Genomic DNA, 22986 nt, shown 5'->3' with positions numbered 1-22986 from the left:
GAAGCTGGTTGGGAGTGGAGCAGTGGGAAGGATAATGCTTTCCAGAATCCCAGTCCTTTCCAAAAACCTTGCCTTGCCTTCAGTGGCAGTGCAGAGCTGTTCCTGGCACTCACCTGGACCCTAGGCAGCCCAGCCTGTGCTTTCCAATGGTCCTTTTTCTTCCTTTGGGTGGTGCCTTTGGCAATGAGCAGCACACGAAAGCAAGATCCCTGTGGTTTTTCCTGCCCCACTCTTCAAAATAATAAGTCTCCTTGGAAGGCTCTTTTTTATACAAACAAACACCATTTTATCCTGTATTTTGCTTCTTCACAGCTGTGGCTCTGAGCTCTGGCACCTGCAGGACAAGAGCTGCCAAGAGGGACTGCAGGGCACATGTGTTTTCACCCTGCTGGTGCCGTACCTGATGCTTTGCCTCTGGCACCCAGCTTGACTCTCTACTGAAGCATATCCAGGGGCTGTTCTCTCTCCCTGCATTTTAGAGATGTGTTTGAAAATAAAATAAAAGCTGCCCATGATGTCCCAAGGAGACAGATGCTGGAGAAAGTCCACTGCTAATTTTGGACAAGCAGAAGGACAAGCAAGTAATTTCCAACTTTTATTGAAGTCCAGCAGCATATGCTGCAAAAAGAAGCATATTCTGAAGAAGGAGGCTCAGCTTTCCCACTGTCTGCACATCTTCACAGATTTCCTTGGCTCAAACCCCCTCAAACCCTACAAGGATAGAGGTGTGGATAAAAAGGTGAGGAGCAGGATTAGGCATCTGGGTATCAGGCCCCCCAAGTCCATACTGTTCTCAACTCTCTCTCACCATTTGCACTCAAGCACAGTGGAGATCATTCCTATCAGTCACAGTTATGTGCTTTTCGAACTTCTTTTTCCACTCAGTCCCAAAAGATGCTGAGCAGATGGAAACCTCTGAAAGATTCAATGACCTTCAGCGGGTTTTGGGTTGAGCCCTGATGCCTGTCATGGGCTGTAACACTGGAGAATGTTTAAACATGGTCCTGCTATTGCATGGTGAGTAACTCCGTTCACTCCTAGTCCTCCCAGGTCACCTCACTTAGGTACAACTGGTATTGCTGACTTTAAATGTAGTGCAAAGCACTTTATCCTTGCCATGCTCTGCTTCCCTACCTGTAACATGGAGATAAGGGGAGGCCCCAGCCTCTGGGGGCTGTGGTGTGTGCAGGTGTGAAGAGACCTTCAAAGCACCACACTGCTCTTGATGTCCTCTCTGCAGCCTCCTGAAGCCAAGCTGTTCGTGGAGGTGGACTAGGGCCATCTGGGAAAGAAGCACTCGCCATATAAAGTCCTTCAAGTCCATCTCTGCTGCAGATATGTGTCCAGCTTGTGTGACTTGTTTTGACATTTGCTCCAATGATTTATGCCCAGAGGGAGGAGCAACCTCATCTGGAGGAAAGGGGTTTGCCTTCGTTTGTGTGTGCAGAGATGTTGGGGTTTAGTGTCTGAGAAGCAACAGGGGTTTCAAAGCCATGTTGGGAATACTTAAATAAATAAATAGCAAGGTTGGCATTTCCCTGCCCTAATAGATCTGAAAAGGGCTGCATCCAGTGCCCGCTGAAACCACTGCGTGTTTCCCCAGTGATTAGGACTGTGATCCAGGCTGAAAGTGAGTGTGCTGGGGTTATCTGGCAGCTACGGGAGATCTGCAGATCCATAGCACGAGGCAGATGCTGACACTTTATCGTAACTGATTGACACCATCCATCAATACCTGATTAAAATGAGCAGAAATGTTTTTTTCTTCCTCTGCAGCGGAAGAGCTCTCTTATGCAGAAAGTGCTTCTCTTAATTACCACTCTGTAAACCCTCAGCAAGACAGAGCATCAGCATTGTAGCTTAATTCCTCTCTGCCGTAATAACCTTCTAATTTCATAAGTGCATAAGGCAGGATAATACATGTGGGTTTTGGTGTTTTGTTTTTTTTTTTTTCTTTCATTTGTATCAGAAATGTCCTTCATTCAGATGGAATTGCAGAAGATGTCAACAATAAGACAGCTATTCTTACAGCAATTAGAGGCAGAGCCATGCTGTAATCTTTGGGGGGTGGGGGAGTTCAGGCTGAGATTACAGATCCAGCTTTCACAGCTGGCTTGTTTCTATTGGCCCATCTGAGCTCCCTCACTCAAATTCTGGGTGAAACCCTAGCTTGACTGATGTCAGTGACAAAACTCCCATTTGCTTCAATAAGGTCGAAATTTCATCTACCTTTTTTTTTTTTTTTTTTTTTTTTTTTTTATGCCATGCCATGTTTAATTTGAATAGATAAAGTTACTTTTTAAAGTCTTTGCGGTACAGGTATCTCAACCACTTAAAGAGGATTGTCAATGGGCACCTGAGAGTGTAACCTCATTTGCAAAACCTGGCTGTGGCAAGGAATCCCATAGGAAACTTAGGCATGGTTGGCACTCATATATAGCAGTAACAGTCAAAGGGCATATATCGAACAGGGGGGAGTGTCTAGTGCTGTATGGTGAGATTTGGACAGGATCATGTGAAGAAGAGGAAGGGATGGGCAGAATCGCTTAGAAGACACTACACCCCTGAATTGCTGGCAAGCACACACCAGAAGGTATTGAGGAATTTTTGAAATCAAAGTTAAAAGTTAGTTTTGTCTGGGATAAATGCAAGAGAGTGAAGGTAAAATAGAAAACAAATGCAAGGGAGGGAAGGTAAAATATAAAACAATGGCAGTTGCAGGAGGGGCCAGGAAGCAGGCATGGGGGGAGAGGAGGGGTAAGAACCACCCCATGTGTCCCCTTTGCTTTGCTGGCATATACAGAAAGTGGCAAGTGATTCTTCATAATGGTTTTCTAGCTGCCTGCTGGGTTAAGAAGGGATTATTTCAGCTCAGCCTGGAGGCTGGTGTGGCAGCAGGACAGATGAGCACTGTGGCACCTTGCACCCGTGGTCACATCAGCAGGGATGTGCTGCAGTGACACAAAGGCTATGTCCAGCCCCTTCTCAAACATCAGGGATTCTTCCAGGGCAAAACCCAACAGAGCCAGTGAAAACCAGAAAAGCCATTTTGCACTTTAAAGTTGCTTTTTTCTCCTTCCATTCCAAAGCAGTACAAAAATCTAAGGAAGGCTGGTTTAACAACCCAAGGCAACAAGGAAGCAGTGAGCTGAGGATGTGGAGGCAGGGGCAGGCAGAGCAGGGGCAGCCATAGCAGGCACAAGTGGAGTTTGTGGTGCAGGGTAAGAAGGCTGGGAAGGTGCCCAGTTCTGCACTGGGTGACAGGAGGTTGGAGAGCCCAATGTGTGAGGCAGAGATAAATGCTGAAAAAAGCCTTGTGCATTAGCAATTTGAGCCTCCCTGTACTGTTGCTACAAGAGTTAAGGAATGTCTACCTGTGTCAAAGTGGTTTTACCTGACAGGTTTTTACAAGGAGAATAAGTACTACTTTCTAAATCTGTGAGGAACAGTGCCTGGGCAAACCAGAAAGTGGTCAAGGATCCCCAGAAAGCCAGGAGCAGAGCTATAACCTGCACCCAGTTACCTGAATCCCAGGTAATTCCAAAACCCCCAAATCAGCCTTTTGTTCCACGTTATTGGATGTGCTTTTCCCGATAACAAATCAGACAAATCTGGCCCCCAACCAGAGAGCTAGGGCAATTTTTGAGCATCTGTCAAAGTCCCAGTCTGGAGAGCCACAGTCCCTTCTATATATTGGTACCAGATCTGGTCCTTGTGATGAGAAGCAGAGTGGATCCTGGCAGGCTGACTGGGAGAGCAGTTGAAGAGCTGACTGTGTGGTTTTGCTGTCTTAAGTTTCATGAATCTTTAGCCCTGCAAATGCACTTTCTCTTGGTCGGTGCACCCAAGATGTTGGTTCCTTCGTAAGGGAAGGAGGACTTGTTTCTTTTTGTTTCCAGGGAGACCTCTCTGAAGTCTCCACCAGCATACCATCATATCCAGCTATAGCCACATCCACCCATGCATGGTCGTCAGAGCTGGGGACAGACAGGGCTCTGCCCCAGGGACACCACTGGCATGAAGCCACAGCTCCAGTACCAATGCCTGTGTGAGCACGAGAAGTGCTGCTGGCACTGCATGTTTGTGCACTAAGGAAATGCAGGGAATGACAACCAGCGCAGTCATGCAAAGCTGAAGTGGTTCAGAAGGGTGGAGACAACTGACTGGGGGCATCTCCATTCAACTCTCAGTCCAGGTCAGGAACGTTCTTTGGAAACCATAATCCTCATTGCGTCCAGTTACCACTACGCTGGTTCTTGTCAGAGGGGTCTTGGGGCACATGTGTGAAACAAGTCCCATGCCACTTGCGAATATAACATTAAATCCTTGTGATGTTGCAAAGAGAAGACCCGGCTTATGCAGCCAACTACCGTCCCGATGTGACAGACTAAGGTTTGTTCCAAGCCAAGGTTGACCTTGAAGCTCTTGTAAAAATGAACAAATTAACAACCTGGAAAAACCAAACACCACAAATGACTGTGATCAGTTTTATCCAATTCTGATAAGAGCACATTTTGGTCAGCCATGTATGAGGCACAAGAGATTCAAAAACCTCAGGGAGAAAAAGCACATTTTATCCCCCAGAATAAGAACAGGCTGTTGCAACCTGATAGGAAAAGCAACTCCCCAGGGAGATGCCTGGAGGCAGGACTGCTCTCTGAACAGTGGTTCTGGCTTACCACAACCTCGAAATGTTAAGGTTGCAAAAAATCACTTAATGGCCCCAAAACCCAAATAATGTGTAATTGATGTTCTCTGTAGATTTTTAATGCTTGATGATTTTGATGAGCGAAATCAACTACCTAGAAAATCTCACCTTAAATTCACAGGGGCAACTATTAATTTTTGTATGCCTTGCCCAGGACAACTTAGAGCCCACAGCTCAGCGTCTTGTCTGTGTCCTCCCTCCATTCTCTTCTGTCCGGCTTCTTGCTCCTGCACCACTGCTGTTTGAAAAAGTTCAGAAAAAAAAAAAACCCTGCAAGAATTTTCTTGTCTTCCCTTCTTCACCCTCATTTCTAGACATGTTTTTTTTTAACATTTAATTGTTCTAATTGCCTAATTATCTGTCTCACACAATCGTGATTCACAGCTGTAAAATGTTTCTGAGCTTCTGGATGAACATCTCATTCAATTGCTCTCATGGAAACCAAGATGAAGTTGTTTTTCTTGGACGGGAGGATGGCCAGCGGCCATCAGAGTGCCAGTTTCAGCTTCAAACTGAGCTGGATTTGCTGTGGTTTCTGTTTCCTGTGGAGATGTCCCCAAGACCTCATGGACCACAGCTCTGTGTTCCACCTCTGCAGGCTGGTGGAGACGCAGAAGGGGGTGAAATTTGGGTGCAATAAGCAGGAGACAATTGCAGCATCCCTTTGCCTCCTGGCAGAGTCAGACCTCCCTGTGCAATATTTTGGGGGTCTACTGTCTATAGGGATGCAGGCACAAGCTGCTCAGGGCTTAAGGAGCAGAAAGGTTCCAGAAGGAGTAATTCCAGAGGTGAAAAAACATGAGAGCAGGCAGAGCTGAGGTCTGTCATTCCTTTGTCTTCTCAATAAAGTCAATATCCAGCTAAATACCCAATGTTCTCTTCAGCAGCTCCTGAGGGCTCCATTAGCCATTTGAGAGACTTTGTACTCCTATGACTCAACTTATTTCAAAGTCTGAATCATGACCTTCTGCACCACAGCACAACAGGGTACATTAGTGTGAATCTTAGCTTTGTGCTTTTCCAAAAGCAAGAATGGTGCCCAAATCTGGTGGTTTGTTGTGGTGGTTTTTTCTTTTTTTTTAAATTACTCCAAATGTTCCTATCTTGAAGAAAATGTTTGCATTGGGAAACAGGTCATTATCAATGCAAACGGCAGCAACCTTGTGGGACTGGAAGTGCTGAACATGGCTCATCCCAGCAGCAGGGACACTTCCCAGATAACCCAGATCATCTGAACTGTATGGTTGAACCATAATCCAGCTGTCACAGTTTTGTGATGCTTTTAAAAAGCGGAGTGTTTATCTGCTCCAGCTGACTGTGTGCAGTGAGGTGTTTGGCTGGGAACAGCAGAGGTGTTTGTCTCTCTCCCTCTATATACTATTCAAGTTAAAGCTGTCAGAGTTGTACATAGAAAAGTGGCTGTTTATAGTACTCGACAGAGTGAGCAAGTTATGAAGTAAAAGCAGACAGTCTCCATATGTTCATGTAGTGACTGAAAGCCTGGGAATCGCTAGACTACGTTTTTTGTAGTAGGCTTTCCATATTTATGTTTTCCTAGACTCAGCAGCTAGACTCAATGTATATGCATTGGATTTACTGAGCTTTTGCAGTAAAGAAGGTGCTGAGAATCCCTGGCTCAAAACTGTGGGGTTTGAAGTGTACAGTAGAGACTGAATATGGCAGGTGCCAACAAATGTATTTCTTAAAGTGTGAGCAAGTGGTCAGTCCTGGGGAGGCACATGGCAGATGGGTTTGTTTTTCCATGTTTTCATCTCTCTTTCAAGAACATTATTACTTATAAGTTAAATAAGTTGCAACACAAATACACCAACACTCTGCTATGTAGCTTCTGTATATGGAAACCAACCCATAAACCTTGTAGCCTGGGAGTGCTCAGCAGACGAGCAATGTCCATGCCAGGATATGACTGCACTTGGAGAAAGGGCAACACTCATATGTACAAAATTTAAAGCTGGTTTCTGAGTGACAGAGAGCTGCATTTGGAGGATTTGAAATTCCAGCAAGGATTCCCCAGGCAATGCCCATGCCTTAAAGCAGGCCAGTGTCCTGTGTAAACGAAATGCTGTAGCACTGACCTGCCTATTGGAAGGTTGCACAAGAAGCCTTTCACTTCAACACTGGCACTTTTTTTCACATGGATGTGCACTGGATAATTTCTTGCACACCTTAAATGTCTTCCCCTTCTCCAGGAGGACCAGGCCCATTCACATCCAGGAACACAAGAGCTCTGTTTTTGAGCCAGCACTACTGATGCTGCTCCCTCCTTTCCATACCAGCCCCATGCAAGGACTGATCTCACTTGATATGCACAGAGCCAAGGCTGGATTCAGTGCTGGACCTTTTGCTGCCACATCCAAAGTGCCTGAATTGGAAAATGAGACCCTTAGTCACTCTGAAATATGAGTCAGCTCCAGAAAATTTACTTTTTATTTCCTTTTTTAATTTTATTCATGAGAAAGAAGGAGAAGGTGGAGCTGGAGGGAGAGCCAGACTGTGTAGCTGGGGAGCTCTGCCTCTCGGGGACCACTAATGGGCAACCGAGTGGATGTGACAATCCCTCTTTCAAATATGTGCTCTTGCTCCTGTGCAGCATCACTGGCCCTGTTTGTGAAGCTACAAGAAGCACAGCCCTGACTCAGAAAGGGTCCCATGGGACTGGGCTGCACAATGTGTGTATTGGGAGATGCCTGAGCTACTGGCCTTGCACAAACCCCTAGGATACCTCTTTGCACAGAGCACTGACCAAGACACCTCTCCTACACCCCACCAGGCAGCGGGCATCAGTCCCATCAGCGTCTGGTGGGTCAAGGCCAACCAGACCAGGGGAGGTGGGTCATGAAGCAGGGTACACCGTGCTCACCTGATTTCAAGGAGGGTGGGGAGGGCCTACGATGCCATTGCTGCAGTCTATGGGGATGTGTGGTGTCGATCCAGGCTGCTCCCTGGACTGTGCAAACAGAGTACACAGTTGTGTGGTATTAGATTCATCAGAGCTATATCAAGAGGCCCTTTTCAGAGCCCCTTTGTTCTTGATGCTGTGCAAAAGCCACCCCCCCAGATGCACATGCCAGTTCCCAAAAGACTTGGGGAGCACTCATACTGGGCAAAGAAAAAATACATTAAAGAACTTTGCTGCTTTGGAAATGGTTTGTTAGCCTACTAAGGGCAAAAAAACCAATCTTTCTGAAGTTGGTACCTGATATCCTGATAAAATGGTACTGATATCTCTATGATCCCCATGTTGCGTCACCGTGCGTGAATTTACGACCTAATGTGTTTTTCATGTCTTCTTCAACACAAGTTTAAGAGCAACATTTATCTCTCGCCAATTCTTGGGTCAACTCGGCAGCAAGGGTGATGTTTGTTGCCCTCATGCCGGAGACTCCACTAACGAGGCAGAGTGTTTTATTCATTAAGGGCAGGGAAATCTGAAGATTTATTCAAGAGGTCCTGGTGGGAAATTTGCATGAAAATTTCATGCTGTTTGCTTGCAGGAGCCCTGCCCAGCAGTGGGTGCCCTTCTGTGCCACGCTGCCCTTTCCCTTACTTCAGAAAATGGCCTCGCTTTGCTTCAGCAAACCCTTTAATAGAAATATAATATACAAAGGGATTTTTTTGTTGCATTGTTTTGTCTGTTTGTTTTGCAAAAGTCATGGGACTGGGAAGCTGTTGTCTATTTAAAAAAAAAGACCTGAACTTTGGAGACCTGGGAGGCCTTTTGACAGCTCTGACCATGTTGAAACATCAGGAATTTGCTCGAGTCTTATTAAAGATTGAAAAAAAAACTCCTACAGACTTTGGAGATGCAGGAAAGCAGCTTCCCAGTTCTGGAGCAAAGGAGTGGACCAATCTGGGCTAGCAGGTCTGTAGTGTTTGGACATGAAAATAAATCTGAGTTTAATTTACAAAGTTTGGCTTCAGATTGTCAAATGGGATTTGCTGAAGCTCTGGTCATGCTTGCATTTTATCTGACTGTGTCCTGCCTGCTTGACTAAAGGTATTGCAGGCATTGACCAGACTAAATCCCTTTCCTGGGGTACACTAACATCTATTCCAGATAACATTCTTTGCTTTGTTTCATGAATGCTGTGGGAACCTCAAACCCATGCATGCGTCCAGGGTCTATGCTGCTCTGTGCTGTGCTGAGCACATGATCGTTGCTGGACCCTGAGACTTTCCTTTCCTTTCCAGCCCCGCCCCCCACCCCCCACTGCCATGGAAAGGAAAGTGAGGTATAGGTACAGGTACCAGATCTCCACTGGTCACAGAGAAGCCAAGGGGACAGCTGCACTGAGATGTCTATCCACAGGCATGCTTGTAGATAACTCAAAATCTACATTGAGGATTTCACAGACATGAGCAGCCATATGATTTTTCTCTAAACACTCTGGATAGAGGACTTTGCCTCCTCTTTTGTCCCAGTGATGCCTCCTGTGATGTTGGACCATTCCATGGTTATCCTGTGGGTTGGGCAGACGGTGACACTGCTGTGGTGGTGAACTTGCATGGTGCCAGGACTGTCTCAGAGCACAAGGGCACTTTGGACACACTGGGTCAGGCTGTGACTCTGCACTGAGACAACCTTTGGGGTTACTTTTGGAGGGAGGAGGTGATAATGAGGAGAGAGGGGGTTTTTACATCATTACATGATAGTGATGACACTAATCCCTGTAAGTGTGATTTTCTGTGAGACTGTGTCTCTGGTTTTGGTGGCCACACCAGCTGGGCAGTGGGTTGTGGATGTTTCTCACAAGTGCTTCCTGCCATGAAGCACAGCCTGGTGTGAAGGAACTGCATTTGCATGTATCCAAAACAGCCCCAGAAATTTCCTTCAACAGCAGCAGATGTTCCTCTGCAGCAGGAATAAATTCTTCTGTAACATTTCAGGGGAGACCGGTCCTGTGTCCTGTGTCAAACTTTTCCTAGATTTTTATTTATTTCAATGTTTTGAAGCTTGATTTCCTCCCTTGCTCTTGGAGCCCCCTGGTCATTTGAGACATTGCTCCTCTGCTCTCGTTTCAGAAGGTCCCTTTCCACCTCTCAGACACTGTGTCCCTCAGGGAGCTCCATGCTTTCTCCTGTCCCTTCTCTGATGGGGACAGAGCCAGGTCAGGTTGCCCTGTACCTGGGATTCACATCCTGGATCTCATGCTAAAGAAAAGTCCCCAGAGAGCCCAGTGAGTGAGACCTGCTTTCTGTCCTCTTGTGATTTGCCATCAGGCTTTTCCATGTGGCTTCTTTGCTGTCTCATATAGTTCAGCTCAGCCTTTCCTCTTGATAGAGAATATCATCATCATCTCCTGCTGGATGCCTGTTTTTCTGAAGTTTGCAAATACCTAATTATCCTTGAGATTCTCCTTTTCCAGTAGAAAATGTCCACTGGGTATATACCTTATTCCAGGTATATACCTTATAATGGTTGAGCATTGGCGATATGCCATCTGCTTCTTCAAGCTCCTTATTTTCCTCTTCTCAGTTCTTTGCAGGAGGATGTCACAGGAGAAAAGTTAGAATTAAACCAATCTTTTCTTTTTTTTTCCAATGGAAAAAATGCATTGGCCCATAAAACACAACTAGCAAACCAACACACGGTCCTTGTGATTGAATCAGTCCAACTTGGAAACCTGCTTTAAACAGAGGGGATGTGATGTATGAACCCCAGTGGAGGGGATGGATCTGCAGTGTGAGTGTGAACAGGGATGATATGTGTGGGACCTGAGCCCGTGTATTAGACACTGTGCCATCTGGTAATTGTAACCCTGACCTCAACCCACCAAGCAGCTGGCCACAGTCTCTGGTCTTGTCTTCGGCATCCAAATGCCATTGGGAGAGGGAAGTGTCTTCAGGAAGGAAAGCCCAGGATAGCTTCAAATGGCAGTTCCTTGCTGGAGACATGACTCAAACTGCTGGGCTTTGTCACTTAAGCAAGTCTAGTTTGTGTCCTGCATGCAGGGTAAATTTAGGAGTGCAAGCTTTCGGAACTGTTGATTTAATGATTGTTTTGACAGCCTCTCAGAGTGAGATGCTGAAGCAGAGACTCCTCCAAGGGTTGTAGGGGACTGCACATAGCCCCTCTGAGCGTTGCCACCGAGCTGCGTGCATCCCTCCCTGTGTGGGGCTCAAGGCTTTAAGCTATTTTTGAGGGGAGGCACTTTTTCTTCTTGTTGTTGGTGCTCCCAGCGCTCCCCATGCCAGCTGCCCTGAGGGCCTGGCCGGCAACTGCACTGCTGAAACTCCTGAGTAATTGATACCTTCTAAAATTGCACCTTCGAAGCAGTTGACTGGCTCCTGCTATGAGCTCCTGAATAATTGAAGCAATATTGGTGAGTTTTGCACTGAAGTACTAACAGCTGTGGTATGTTTTGATATTTATGAAGCCCAATAAATTATGGATTAGTCAGTGCAGTGAGCCCAGCGTGATGCTTATTACTGCTGGAGTGCTGGAGCTGATGATGTGCTATTCATCCCGTTTTACTTCCATTGTGTGGCTGAGGATGACTGGTGTCTATTACTGGACTTAATAGAGCTTGCTTGCAGGTTTAAGTTCCAGTCCCCGAGAGCCGGCAGTGTGTTTTAATTTGTTCTTCACTTCACAGATTTTAGAAAGACATGCTGGGACTATATTTCGGGGTCACAGGGCATCGCATTGACTCACAGATGTGGAGATGATTGTTTCTGCGGTGGTGGAGATGGGTGTTAGCAGAATTAGCAGCAAGTCTTGTCATTAAACTGGAAATTATACAAAATCCAATCTTCTTTGCAAGCTGATCTGAGGGTAAATATCGTATATCTTCTCTGGGATGCCTCTTTCATTGCACAAACTTTTCTTCATAACTGAGCCAGTGCTTATGAGATTAAACTCTTCACTCCACTTTCTATTATCTGGGCAAATTTTGTTTCATGGGTGAAAATATTTTCACTTTGCAAATTATCCAAACATATTCCAAATTTCCCCCCACCGGCACAAGCTGCCCGCTGTGAATGGATAGGAAGGGAGGAAATAACCGTTCAGAGCAGCAGATGGCATCCTACCACTCAAAAGCTTCCCTGGTGCTGTAAAGTATAATAAATATATAACAGCAAGTGTCTGTGCTCTGCTTATAGCTGCAGTAAGCAATTTGATAGAAAATTGAGGGGTTTGTTCATTTCTTAAAAGTCATTCCTTTACAAATCTAATGCTTTCTTTGCTTTCCCTGTCTCCTCAGGTAAAAAGAGATATCTATAGCTGATCTGCTCACCCAGATCTGCCTGGTCCATGCAGCCCATGCAGCACCTGTCGTCCCAAAGTGGGCATCTGGAGATGGTGGCTAGATAAATTGTGCCCTAAAGTGCCTATTAGTCTTCTGCAAAAAAAAAAAGCTATAAAGAGGACCTAGATTGCATGTCTAATCTGTGGAGATGTTCAGTGTAAACATCCACATTTCAGTCCTGAAAACAGCTGACACTTGTCCAGAAAAAACTTTGCCAAGCTAACTTTTCTTAAAAACATCTTGGTACAGATGTTCTCAGAACAGGTAACCCAGAGACTTTGCAGTCAAAGTGATCCTTTGCATCCAGTGAAATGCTTCAGACAGGGATTTCTTGCTCTTCTTTACTTTCTTTTCTGAAGGTACTGAGTGAGGGAATGAAGGATATTTTGTCTTTAAAATCCTGATGTATGAAAGGGCAGTTCTTTTCCAACTGTTATTTGCTGAGCCAGAGTTGCAGATTTTTTCAAGGAAGTTTGGGCTGAGTTTCTGGCTGCTGTTGCTGTGTTGCATGATAAATTGTTTACAGTCTGCCACTAGAGGCAAGTGAGAAAAGTTTCTCCCATCCCAATTTCCTTGAAAATTACATAATTGTAAGAATCATCACAGTGAAAACAAAAGTTTACTGGATCACAGATAAATCCTACGCAGTTAATGAGGTTTGAATTTAATGTTTCCAGGGCTTCAATCTTCAAAAAATGCCTCTTCAAGACGAACTGAAGCCCACTGTGCAGAGTCAAGAAGGGTGAAAAATGCTGACGTAGCACTGGCTCTGGTTTCCATTCAAGGCTGGGACACTGGTTGCTCTTTTCCCCTACAACACCATCACCAACAGCAGCTGACAAAGCCTTATTGCTGGCTCCAGTATTGATAACCAGGAAGCAGCGATTTTTGTTCCTGTTATAGCACCAGACCCTCTGTGGCTTTCAGTGCAACTCTTCATGGCTGACGTGGTTACTGCTCATATTGCCACTGCTGATTTCCTCTGTGACCATTAACTTTCATGAACACAAGATGCAGGATAAAATTGCAGGCACAGCTGGCAGCTTTTGGGTGAGAAATGTGCCCCTTTTTGTTCCCTCCCAGCACTCTCAGCATCATCATGGGTGCAGCACTTCTTGCTCCTGGCAGCTCTGAGAGTGCAGGCTGTGATGAGCTACTCAGAGCCTCTGCCTCAGGGGAACAGCTGGGAGCCAGATCTTAGCTGTTTTCAACTCACTTTTTGATTTCTATACTCCTAAAGATTTCCCACTGAGGCTTGCTAGCTAGTAAATTTAAGATTATTGGTGTTAGGTTTGATTTTCTCATCTGCCTTTTGTGGACCTCTCTTAATGCACAGACTGAAAATGTCTGGGGTGGAAGGTCTCTATGTTTTTCATGGGCATAACCCTAACCGTATCAGGGGAGGGACTCCACCTCAGGATGGACTATCTCATTGCTGGGCTCTCTCTTATCTTTCCCCCTTCCTCTGCAACACTTTTTAATAGGTGGCAAACTTTAGGGTACATGCCAGACTCCTGTGATGGCTACATTGCCTCATGTAACTGCTACGTTGTTTTGATGAAGAAGGAGCCAAGTACAGATAAAAGAGCATCCTGAATTTCCTGCTTTCTGTTCATCCAAATATGAATTTACAGGGAACAAAACTCAGCCAGAAACTATTGCAAAGGACTGCCCTGCTGAGCTCCTGAGTCTCCACACTCTTTTCCAGTGGTGTTTCAGAGCAGAACATGGAGCAGAGGATTTGCCTTGTCAAGTTTTGCTCTGGTTTGGTTTTCCAGGTGAAGGACTTACCCCACTTCAAGGTGCTCCTAGATGAGATGGTGGGAGCAGGTACTTGGGAGCTTGTGCAGGCTGGTTACCAATCCTCACTACAAATTACCTGTCAGTTCAAGTTACTGGAAATACTCAGCACAAACTACATTTCAGGACATTGAAAACAACTGTTGCAAAGACAGTGTAAGGCCTTTTTCAGCAAGGAAGAGAGCATTCACATCAGCTCCAAGAGTTGTTTCTTGCTTTAAAATGACCGAAAAGGTACATTTATTATGAAGGAAGGGAAAAAAATGAAGGAACCTTGCTATTCCACAGGAATACTGAATCATTATTTACTTTTGTGCTTTCCTGGGGCCTCGTTACATCTATATTTGCTTTTTACTCTTCTCTCTTGATCATGGAAATGGACATTTTGATTAAAGCTGTTATCCCAGTGAGGAGGCAGAATGTAGCTTCATTTAATATGAGGCTTTTAATGAATGTCTCGAAGCAAAAAAAAAGAAGAAAAAAATCAATTTTACAAAGGATTTTTGAATCTTCTCCTTCACAACTGCTGGCAGCACAACTGCTGTAGCAGAAATTGTTGCTTACAAAGGACATCAATTATTGTGGCCAAATAAAGGACCCAAGACCACACTGGGAGGGTCATCTTGCATTTGGCTGTGGGATGGGGAGAAGCTGGTTCCCCCATCCTGGGGCAGTTCCAAGACTGGGGTGTTGGAAACCTGTCCCCATATGCCTCAGATCAGTGTGAGAGTGGCAGCAGGGGTAGTTTCTCCTCTCCCACTGGTCCCTGTCCCCAGAGGTCCCTCCATTTTCCCTCTGTCCCCTTTGGAGTTGGTGAGTGAGGGTGATCCCAGATGAGGGTACTCAGAAAAAGGATGTCCTCAACCCTTCATTTCTTGAGCTGTGATGGAAAAGTCGGATGGTGTTTTAAGGTTGTTACAATCACACAAAAAAAAGTGCAGACAATAGTTGACTTTTGGGGCTTGTTTTGGAAATGAAAACTCTAGTTCTTCTCTAAACACCTGAGTGCCACACTGGGATGTTTTAAGAACAGACACAGGGTTACACCGGTGTCGTGACGTTGAGACAGTTGAAGATTTGCCTCTGTTTGCTTGCTTAGCAAAGACATTGGCAGCTGCTCCCAGAGAGCAGGATCATCACTTACCCAGTTTTCCTGTCATGCAGACTAGACATGTCCTTGTTTTCCCTTGGCTCTGCAGCCAAATTAGGTGAAAGATGTGAAAAAGGAGGGAAGACCGAAGTCTTGTTTCCACGTACATGCTTGCTCAGTGGCTTGTGTCACCGTGGAGGTGAGCTCCTGGCACTCGCTGTAAGCAATGGGTGATGTCTTTCTCAGGGCTGTTTCAAACTGATGGATTCTTCCAACAGCAGAGGCATGAGCCCCCCTGGGTTTTGGTGTCCCATCTGTCTGCAGCAGCTGCAGTGAGCAGTGGGAGGGTAACGTGGGATGCTTCACAACTTGAAACACCACAACTGGACACACTGACTGGCTACAGGCCTCTCTGTGCTCATCCTATCCTTTGTCAAAACATGAATAGGAGACCATATTGTGATATTGTCTCCTATCCCTCCCAAACACCCCTGCTTTTCCCTCTGTGAGCTGCATGATTCTGCACTTACCACAGGCTGCAAGGTGGATGGAGGGCTGGCTGGCTGGTGGGAGTGGGGAGAGCCAGTCCAGCACATGTCTTCTTAGCAGGTGGCCTGCTGCAATAGGGAGGACAAGTAATTAATCTTTGGGGATCTTCTCTTCCTTATTCCTTCACAGCAAAAGAATAAGCACCAAGCAAAGGACTCTGGCCAAGTATGAATTAGCTATTAGAATAAAGAATTTATTTTGGTTATGGCTTATTGGGAGAACTCACCATGATGCTTTTATACTTGTCTCTTTCTAGTTTCCAAGGGGGTGCTGGGCTTGCTTTCAGACTGTAACCATGCTGAAAGGGGACAAGAAAGAAAGATGAAGGAGGAAGAAGAGACACGTCTTAGCAAGTGCCCTTAACTCTGCTCTGAGCCTCCAGCCTGGAGCTTAAGTTGGGAGAACAAAACAGAAATAAGCAAACAGCTGGCTCAGTAAGGGGCAATGATTAAGGAACTGGCAACTGAGATCTTAAGCTTTTTCTGTTACCTTTTCCATTTTTGCCTTTTCCTCTTTTGCAAATGGAAAGCAGATAAGAAGTTCAGGGAAGAATGAGCACCAAGTTGAGCCAGCATTTATCCAGAGCAAGGAAGAAGGTATCCTCAACACTCACAGAGGCATGGCTGGAAGCTTCACGGCAGCCCCAGGAAGGACTGCAGGGCAGATGTGCCCTACGACCTGGTATGCAAAGTTAAAACATGCCGTGCCTTACCTCTGTCAACCTGAGCAAGCTTTGGAAACACAACATGAGCATGACAGCAAAAGCACCTCTCCAGGTACCAGCACAGCTCCACGAGGGTACCAGCATCAGCCTCGTTCCTTTGGTCTCTCCTACTAGATACCCATTTTTCCCCATTGCTAACAACTCTCCGGTGGTCTTCCCATGGGAAAGGTTTTGTGAGCAGCCCACATACTTTTTCTCCTTTACTCATTTTTTTTTCCTTCATACCCTTCAGAGATTTGGCATTTATTTGGCCCGAGCTCGTGGGCAGAGCTTGGATGGGTTTATATGTTCCATGCCTGAACCCATAGACCATTACAAACATGGCTGGCTGCCTGGCTTTGTTAATTAGCTACTAGCAATGCCTCATTTTTCCCTCTGTGATTTCCTTCTGAATTAGTAGGGCACTGCTCATTAGTTCTCTTCTGCTTTGGGATGCCACAGTTGAACATTATGGCATCCAGAAATGCCAGTTAGTTGAAAGTATAAGCTTGATTTATTGGGACAATAAAAAAATATTAGTTACATTTAGGTAATTAAGTAAAATAACAGCAAAGCTATTTTGTACTGGTACAATTTGCCTGCCCTGTACCAGTGCTCAAGCTTCTTGCTTCCTGATTTGTTGGCAACAAAGATTAGAGTAAGTGTCCACAACAGTTTCTTGGTTTTGCTGTGAAATATTAAATTTCTCTTCCTGTGAATCTGGTTCAGTCAGGTTGGTACCAGCTGATGGGCCACCACTCTGGACACGGATGAGGTGCAGTGAGCCAGCAGGTGCCGTTGGAAAGCATCTTTGTCATCCTTGTACTTCCAAGTGGCGACTTAGCTTCACAGCCTGGATACATGATTGTCTTTTAGGGTTAAAAGGTATTTTATGCCTTTATTAGGCCTAGAGACATGGATTTAATTTCTTCCTGAAGTTATTGCTTGAGATGAAGAGGACAGTGTATTGTAGGGTACAGTCATAGCCAGAATTTTTAATTTGAACAAAACCCTCCATTTTCCCAGGAAATTTATGAAATGAAAGGATTCCCTTTCCAGGTGTAAAGAAGGTGTCAGAACACCCAGCTGATCTTGCACTCCACAACGTGCTGTTACAGACGACAGCTAGGGATGGCCCTAACTTGTCCCCCAGCTGTTTCATTCTGGGATAGTCACTCCTGTCTTCACAGCCAGAGGAGTAAAATGGGCACATATTAACACTGCTGCTTGTTCAAAGGAGGTGTCTGAGGATGGCACTGGCAGGTATATGGCTCTCCTCTTGGTTTGAAGGGAAACAAATATCTGAATTTGGGTGGGATGACTCCCTCCTCATTTGCCCCTTTCCTGATAGAGAATCATCTGCAAAAAATCTGCTACAGAACACTCAGTAAGTTTTAGTGCTTTGTTCCCACTTCATAACCCACAAGTGACCTTTGGGAAAAGGGACATTGGATGAAATGGCAAAAATCCCTTCGGTCAAGCTGTTGTGCCTGACTGATGTCCTCAGGATGCCTCTGTGCCAGGTCAGCAGGCAGAAAGGGAGGAAAGGTGCATTTTTACCAAAGACTAGAGGGTCATAGGGGTCTTCTCATGAACTGCTACTTGTGCTACTTCATGTTTTCCTCAAAAGCAGTCACCATTTACCATGGTGACACCATTTACCAAGGTTACAGGCAGACCAAATGGTGATGTGTATTCATTTATAAAGATTTGTTTTATTTTTTCTGATCTGCACCCTGGAGTTTGGGCCCAGTTCAACAGGAATAGCACTTCCAGCAATTTGATGCTTATTTAAGTACTTAACACTAAATAACAGCAGTAGCAACCAGGGTGGTAAAATAATGTTTTATTCCATGAATGAAGAAACACTACCATGCCACATCCTAAAGTTCTTTCTACAAAAGATTGTGGACAGAGCAGATTTTTACATTTCTCAGGTCAAGTTCATTTCAGGCTTTTGAGCCTGTTAAGTGTAGCAAAATCTGGACACGCAGCATTCTCATTGTCTATTTGGCATTTTGCCGGATAAAGCAGATTTATACCGTAGTTCTTGTTCACACAATGTCGATGCACTGTAAATTAAAGAAGATAATCAAAACCAAACTAGGTAATTTCTGTGGTTTATCAATATATTTTTCATGATGGTCAAAGTACAACCAACATTCAAAGCTTAAAATAAAGATAATAAAAAAGACACACTAAAAACCACAATGGAAACATCATCATTGCTGTCAGGATGTGAGTTTACCCACAGTACTATGTAAAAAGTAGAAATCGGTATTGACATTCAAGCTGTCAAAACAAGAAAAGAAATTACATTAATTGTTATAATTCCAAGCTAGTACTTCTAAAGAGTCCTGATCAGCAAAGAAGTGTTATCGCATGCATGCTGAACACAAGACTAATATTGGATCGGGGACCTGACGAATAACTGACTTACATTCCTTTATATACAACAAAATGAAATATACAGTATTAATACTGGCTGTACATTTGGTCAGAATATTTTACAAGGAGCGACACTAGTCAAATTTCTTATGATGTGGTAAGTGGAAGTGACTGAAGGTTGGATTTCTTTCTGGGAGTTGCATGTTTTCACAAGAAGTTTTAAAAGCTGCTTTGCACTGCTATAATGAAGTGTTAGATATTTTAAAGCAAAAATGCTCCCATTTTTTTTCTTTTATGCTTAGCAAAACTAGTGCGAGCAGAAGAGATAATTAAATGTATTTGGAATGTGCTAATCATTGACCTGGAATAAAACTAAGCTGCAGACAGCATGTGCAATAAATGTCTGCACATTGGTTTTGTTTAAATGGCTTTATGAGATGATCTGCGAAGTATCTGGTACAAATTCCTGCTCCCATAGCCTCATCTAGCCTTTTTCCAACAGGCTGCCAACCAATTGTTCCAACATTAAACAAAGAAAAAAAAAATTGTGACTGTCGCATATTTTTCTGTAGTACAATAAAAATATCTCAATGTTAAGCTGATTTAGCTTATTTATGTGCATATTTTTCAAGGCTGCCAAAGAAAATACTCAATCTTGCAGGCAAAGGCTGTGCCAGGAACAGGAGAGTGAGATTTCCTTTGCTTTAGTCTAATAGATTTTTTTAACATCTGGGTACTTCAACCCTCATTGCCTCTTTTAGAGCCCTAAGGTCTAAAGTGAGTTGGTTAATTCAGTGTATGTTTTTTCCCCATCCAGAACAAGCTGAGAAGCTAATAAGGTAAGCATGAAACCCAATGAAAACAGAAGTAAAAGCTATGTAAAATTAAGAAACAATTACAGGAAGGAAAAAATCGGTGTAACTATAGTGATATTTTGTACAATTGAATTTGTGTGTTCTGTAGCAATGAGAAACCTTCTGAACATGGGAAAGAGCAGACAAATATGTATGAATCAGTATCTTTCAAAATAATTGTGCTATAATCTTTTCCATGTATTAGGTTAGATTTTTTCCTGCACAGTGTGACGCTAACTATAGTAACCTTAATATGGATGATGGATTTCACTGCTACCGCTTGGTTGCTTGAATGCAAAGAGACATTAAATCTTCCAGTCCTCAAAGCAGTTTCTTGGGGTGTTCCTTCAAGTTCAATGTCTTGCCACTGTCATGCTAGAAGTCACTTTGTGGCAAACAAAACCAAAAGAAAATAAAGGGGAAAAAAAAGAAAGAAAAAGAAGATGTTGGTTGTGATGGATTAATTTCAGACAGCAGTTTCTGCTGAGTTCACCATGCTGAATGTTCTTCCATTTAGGAAGGAGTTGCTGTCAAGTAAAGCAGATGAGCTGCTTTCAGTTTTCTTTAAATACATGCTAACAACGTAACATCTCTTTCTTCAGGAAAATGATCCAGTTGCATATTGTTACATAGATCTGCCTTGTGCTTAGCACGGACAAGTAGGGTTAATCGTCGTCCTCCTCCTCTTTCAGTGGAGCTATTGGGAGTTTGTCCTGAACTTGGAAACATGCTACAAAAAAGTTGATGATGGAGTTGTACAAATGCTGCTCTAATGCTGCATTGCTAAAGTAATGGCTTTCATCAGGGTAGATCTGCAAAGAAACAAGGAAATACACACCATTAGGAGCTTAAAGTCTCAGGACTGACCACCTGTATCTGCCACTCGAGGTGGCCTGCAAACCCATAACTCCTCCTTGGCACTGTATGTCTTCCCATGGAGGCACATGAGGTCCAGGGTAATACCGGAACCACAGCACTCTCTGTGCAGACTTGCAACTTCCTTCAAAAGGAACTTTTCTGGGGATGGGTTTTCCACTTAATTTCATTCTAAACAAGTTCAGACTAAGCAGAACCAGACCATACTTAAAAATAACAACGCTTGCTCCCTGTGAAGACTGAAAAAAACCCCAGAGCAAATCTGTGGAGAGAAATGGCGTCAGGTTTTACTGACTAAAATAAGGGTTTTAAAGAAAAAATGTCATTAAGTAAAAAATTAAAATAAAGCTTACTGGAGAAGTAATTAAATAGAAAAAATGTGGGAAGCTAGAAATGTTTAAAGACAATAGGTAACTTTGCACATGTGGAAGGAATGTGAGAGGATCGTAATGGGTTGTCTAGACTGGGATATTGATGGGGGAAAAGACTTTCTAGGGCTGGATGCTTGCAGGCAGAACTGAGGTGCTCTGAGTACCTTGATACAAGATGTAGATTCCTCCATTCAGTCCTCAACTAACCTTTGATGTGCATCAAGCCCATCTGTGCCTTCAGGCTCCAATGTATAACGCTTCTGCATTGGGGAATGTACAGAGGCACCTCAGTTATTATAGTGCTGACCCAATCTGTGACGGGCTCATTGTTAGGTCCTGTGTCTGTGCTCCAGTCTGTGTACCTGACTTTGAAGCATGATGGAGTGAGCATACCCATCACATGAAGCTCTGCAGAAATGCAGCCAGAGGGAGCTGGTATTCAGTAAATCAAGCATTAGCAGGACTTGGGCACTGCAACACAACCATCTATACTGTGAGCTGTAGCACAGCTCCTGGCATGGATTGAGCCTGGGCTAGTTGCAGTCTCCTGGTTGTGGCTTGGGATGTAGTAGAGGGTAGGAACCATCCCCATGGCTGGTGGATGCGTTCATTTAGGAAGCTTTAATAGCTTGGACATGGGCCATTCAGCAAACCAGAGATGTAATTCGGTGGAAAGGGGCTTTCTAGACCAGAGTATGTTGTTTGCAGTGGGTTGTCAAATTTAAGTGACATTTCTCTCCTTAACTTTTCTGGTTGATTTAATTTAGATCCCTGTTTCCCTGCAATTCATACTGAATTTGGCCTGTTGTTCCCAAAGAAAGTCAACAGGCATCAATTCCTTAGAGACATGTCTCTTGAAATCTAATTTACTGTAATTTAATAACTGTTCTACAACTGTCCAAACCAAAACAGTGGTATCAAATAAGCATGGGAGTATATAGAAACACATCATGTGCTGGTGCTATTTCCACTGCCAGGCTGTGTTTGCAGCTGGGTTTTCAAATCTTGTTTCATAACAGCAGTTTGAGTTCAAACTGGGAAATAACTGTTCAAATATGAAAAAAGGAAACATACTGTACCTGCAAGCTGTAATTAGCCTTTGCCCTAATTAGGTGTGTGATAAGGTCTGCAGTATGCTGAAAATGGATTTTTTCTGTAAAAACAGATTACAATCATTAAAGAGGCAAATTTAATTAAGAAAAATCAAAGCCAAATCAAACATATAATGAGCTCAAATGATGGGCTAACTTACCATCAGCAGTAGCATGAATGATCAAAAATGTCTGTTCCTTCAGTAATGAGACTCTGTGTGCTAATTTAGTGATCTGTGAAGGTAAAGGTTGCAATAAGATTAAAAATCTTGCTAGAAATTAGCAATTTATATGGAGAAAATAGAAACACTTAATTCCATTTGATACTTCATCACAAGGATAACAACCAGACACCAGTACAGCATATTCTCTTGGCTACTTGAATCAGTCTGGAGGTGAAATAGACCCCCACCCTTCCAGGCTCAGTATCAGCAGCAGGAAGAGGTCAGAGACCCTCTTCTGTTCTGGTAACATTCACCAAAAGCCTGAACTGCAGAACACATTGAAAATGTCAAAGTGAATTTCCAGTGAATACAAAACACCGATGAAAAGTGTGCCCAGGTGCCTCTGCCTAAGAACTCTTTCGAGAACTGGAGTGACTTTGGTACGGTTTGAAAGCCAACCTCAATGAGCTTTGACAGCCCAGGGGAGTATCTGATACTAAATTCAAGTGTCCACTGCTGAGAATGCCTTTGCCCCTAACTGTCTTTCAGATGCACAGGGGAAATACAAATCTGAGTGATGGCAAATGGTACTGGGTAAGAGAAATGAAGGACTTCTGCACTTTTTGCTGCATTATTCAGAAGAATGCAAGTCTCAAGGAGACTCCAAAAGACTCCAGAATAGTCTTGGAGTGGCAAAAGATATGTGTGTCTCAAATCACAGATGTTACTGCTTTATAGGGGGGGCAGGGAAGAATAGCTGTCTCAAATTCATGTTTCCTTCACTGTTTAAATGCATGTGCCCTAGCTCTGGTTTGCTTAAATGACAATGTTTTTTTTAGTTAAGACACCCTTACAATCCTATCTTTTACCTGTTTTCATCTTCCCACTCTCCTACGTGGTTTTGACAGAAAATAGACAAGTGCATCTCCAAGAGCATCAGGACCTTCCATGCCTGGCTATGGAGGTCAAATTAGCTGGCTAAAAACGGTGGCATGTATTATTAAGTTATGGTCACTGTCATTTTACATTACAGGTATGTGTATCTCTCTTTGTTTAAAAGATAAAGCAACCCTGAACATTAGAAGTGGCCCTGAGTATTTCCTTGGTGCTAGAGGCAAATT

The 22986-nt window shown here is 44.0% G+C and overlaps 1 protein-coding gene across 5 annotated transcripts in view; it reads right to left on the bottom strand.

The window, feature by feature from the left end:
- Positions 1-17952: 17952 nt before the first annotated feature.
- The window catches only part of DPP6 (dipeptidyl peptidase like 6), a 565289-nt gene continuing 560255 nt past the window's right edge, over positions 17953-22986 (bottom strand). For all 5 annotated transcript variants that reach the window (XM_074831423.1, XM_074831453.1, XM_074831444.1 and 2 more), the window contains exons 24-26: positions 21863-21935; positions 21690-21763; positions 17953-20175 (exon numbers count right to left, since the gene is read on the bottom strand). In XM_074831423.1, the coding sequence (XP_074687524.1) occupies positions 20029-20175; positions 21690-21763; positions 21863-21935 (294 nt within the window). In that variant the 3' untranslated portion in view covers positions 17953-20028. The remainder of the gene's footprint in view (positions 20176-21689; positions 21764-21862; positions 21936-22986) is intronic.

This window comes from Strix aluco, chromosome 1 (genome assembly GCF_031877795.1).
Source record: "Strix aluco isolate bStrAlu1 chromosome 1, bStrAlu1.hap1, whole genome shotgun sequence".
NCBI lineage: Eukaryota > Metazoa > Chordata > Aves > Strigiformes > Strigidae > Strix > Strix aluco.
The sequence above is the reverse complement of the archived record's forward strand: the minus strand, read 5'-3'. Positions and strand labels throughout refer to the sequence as shown.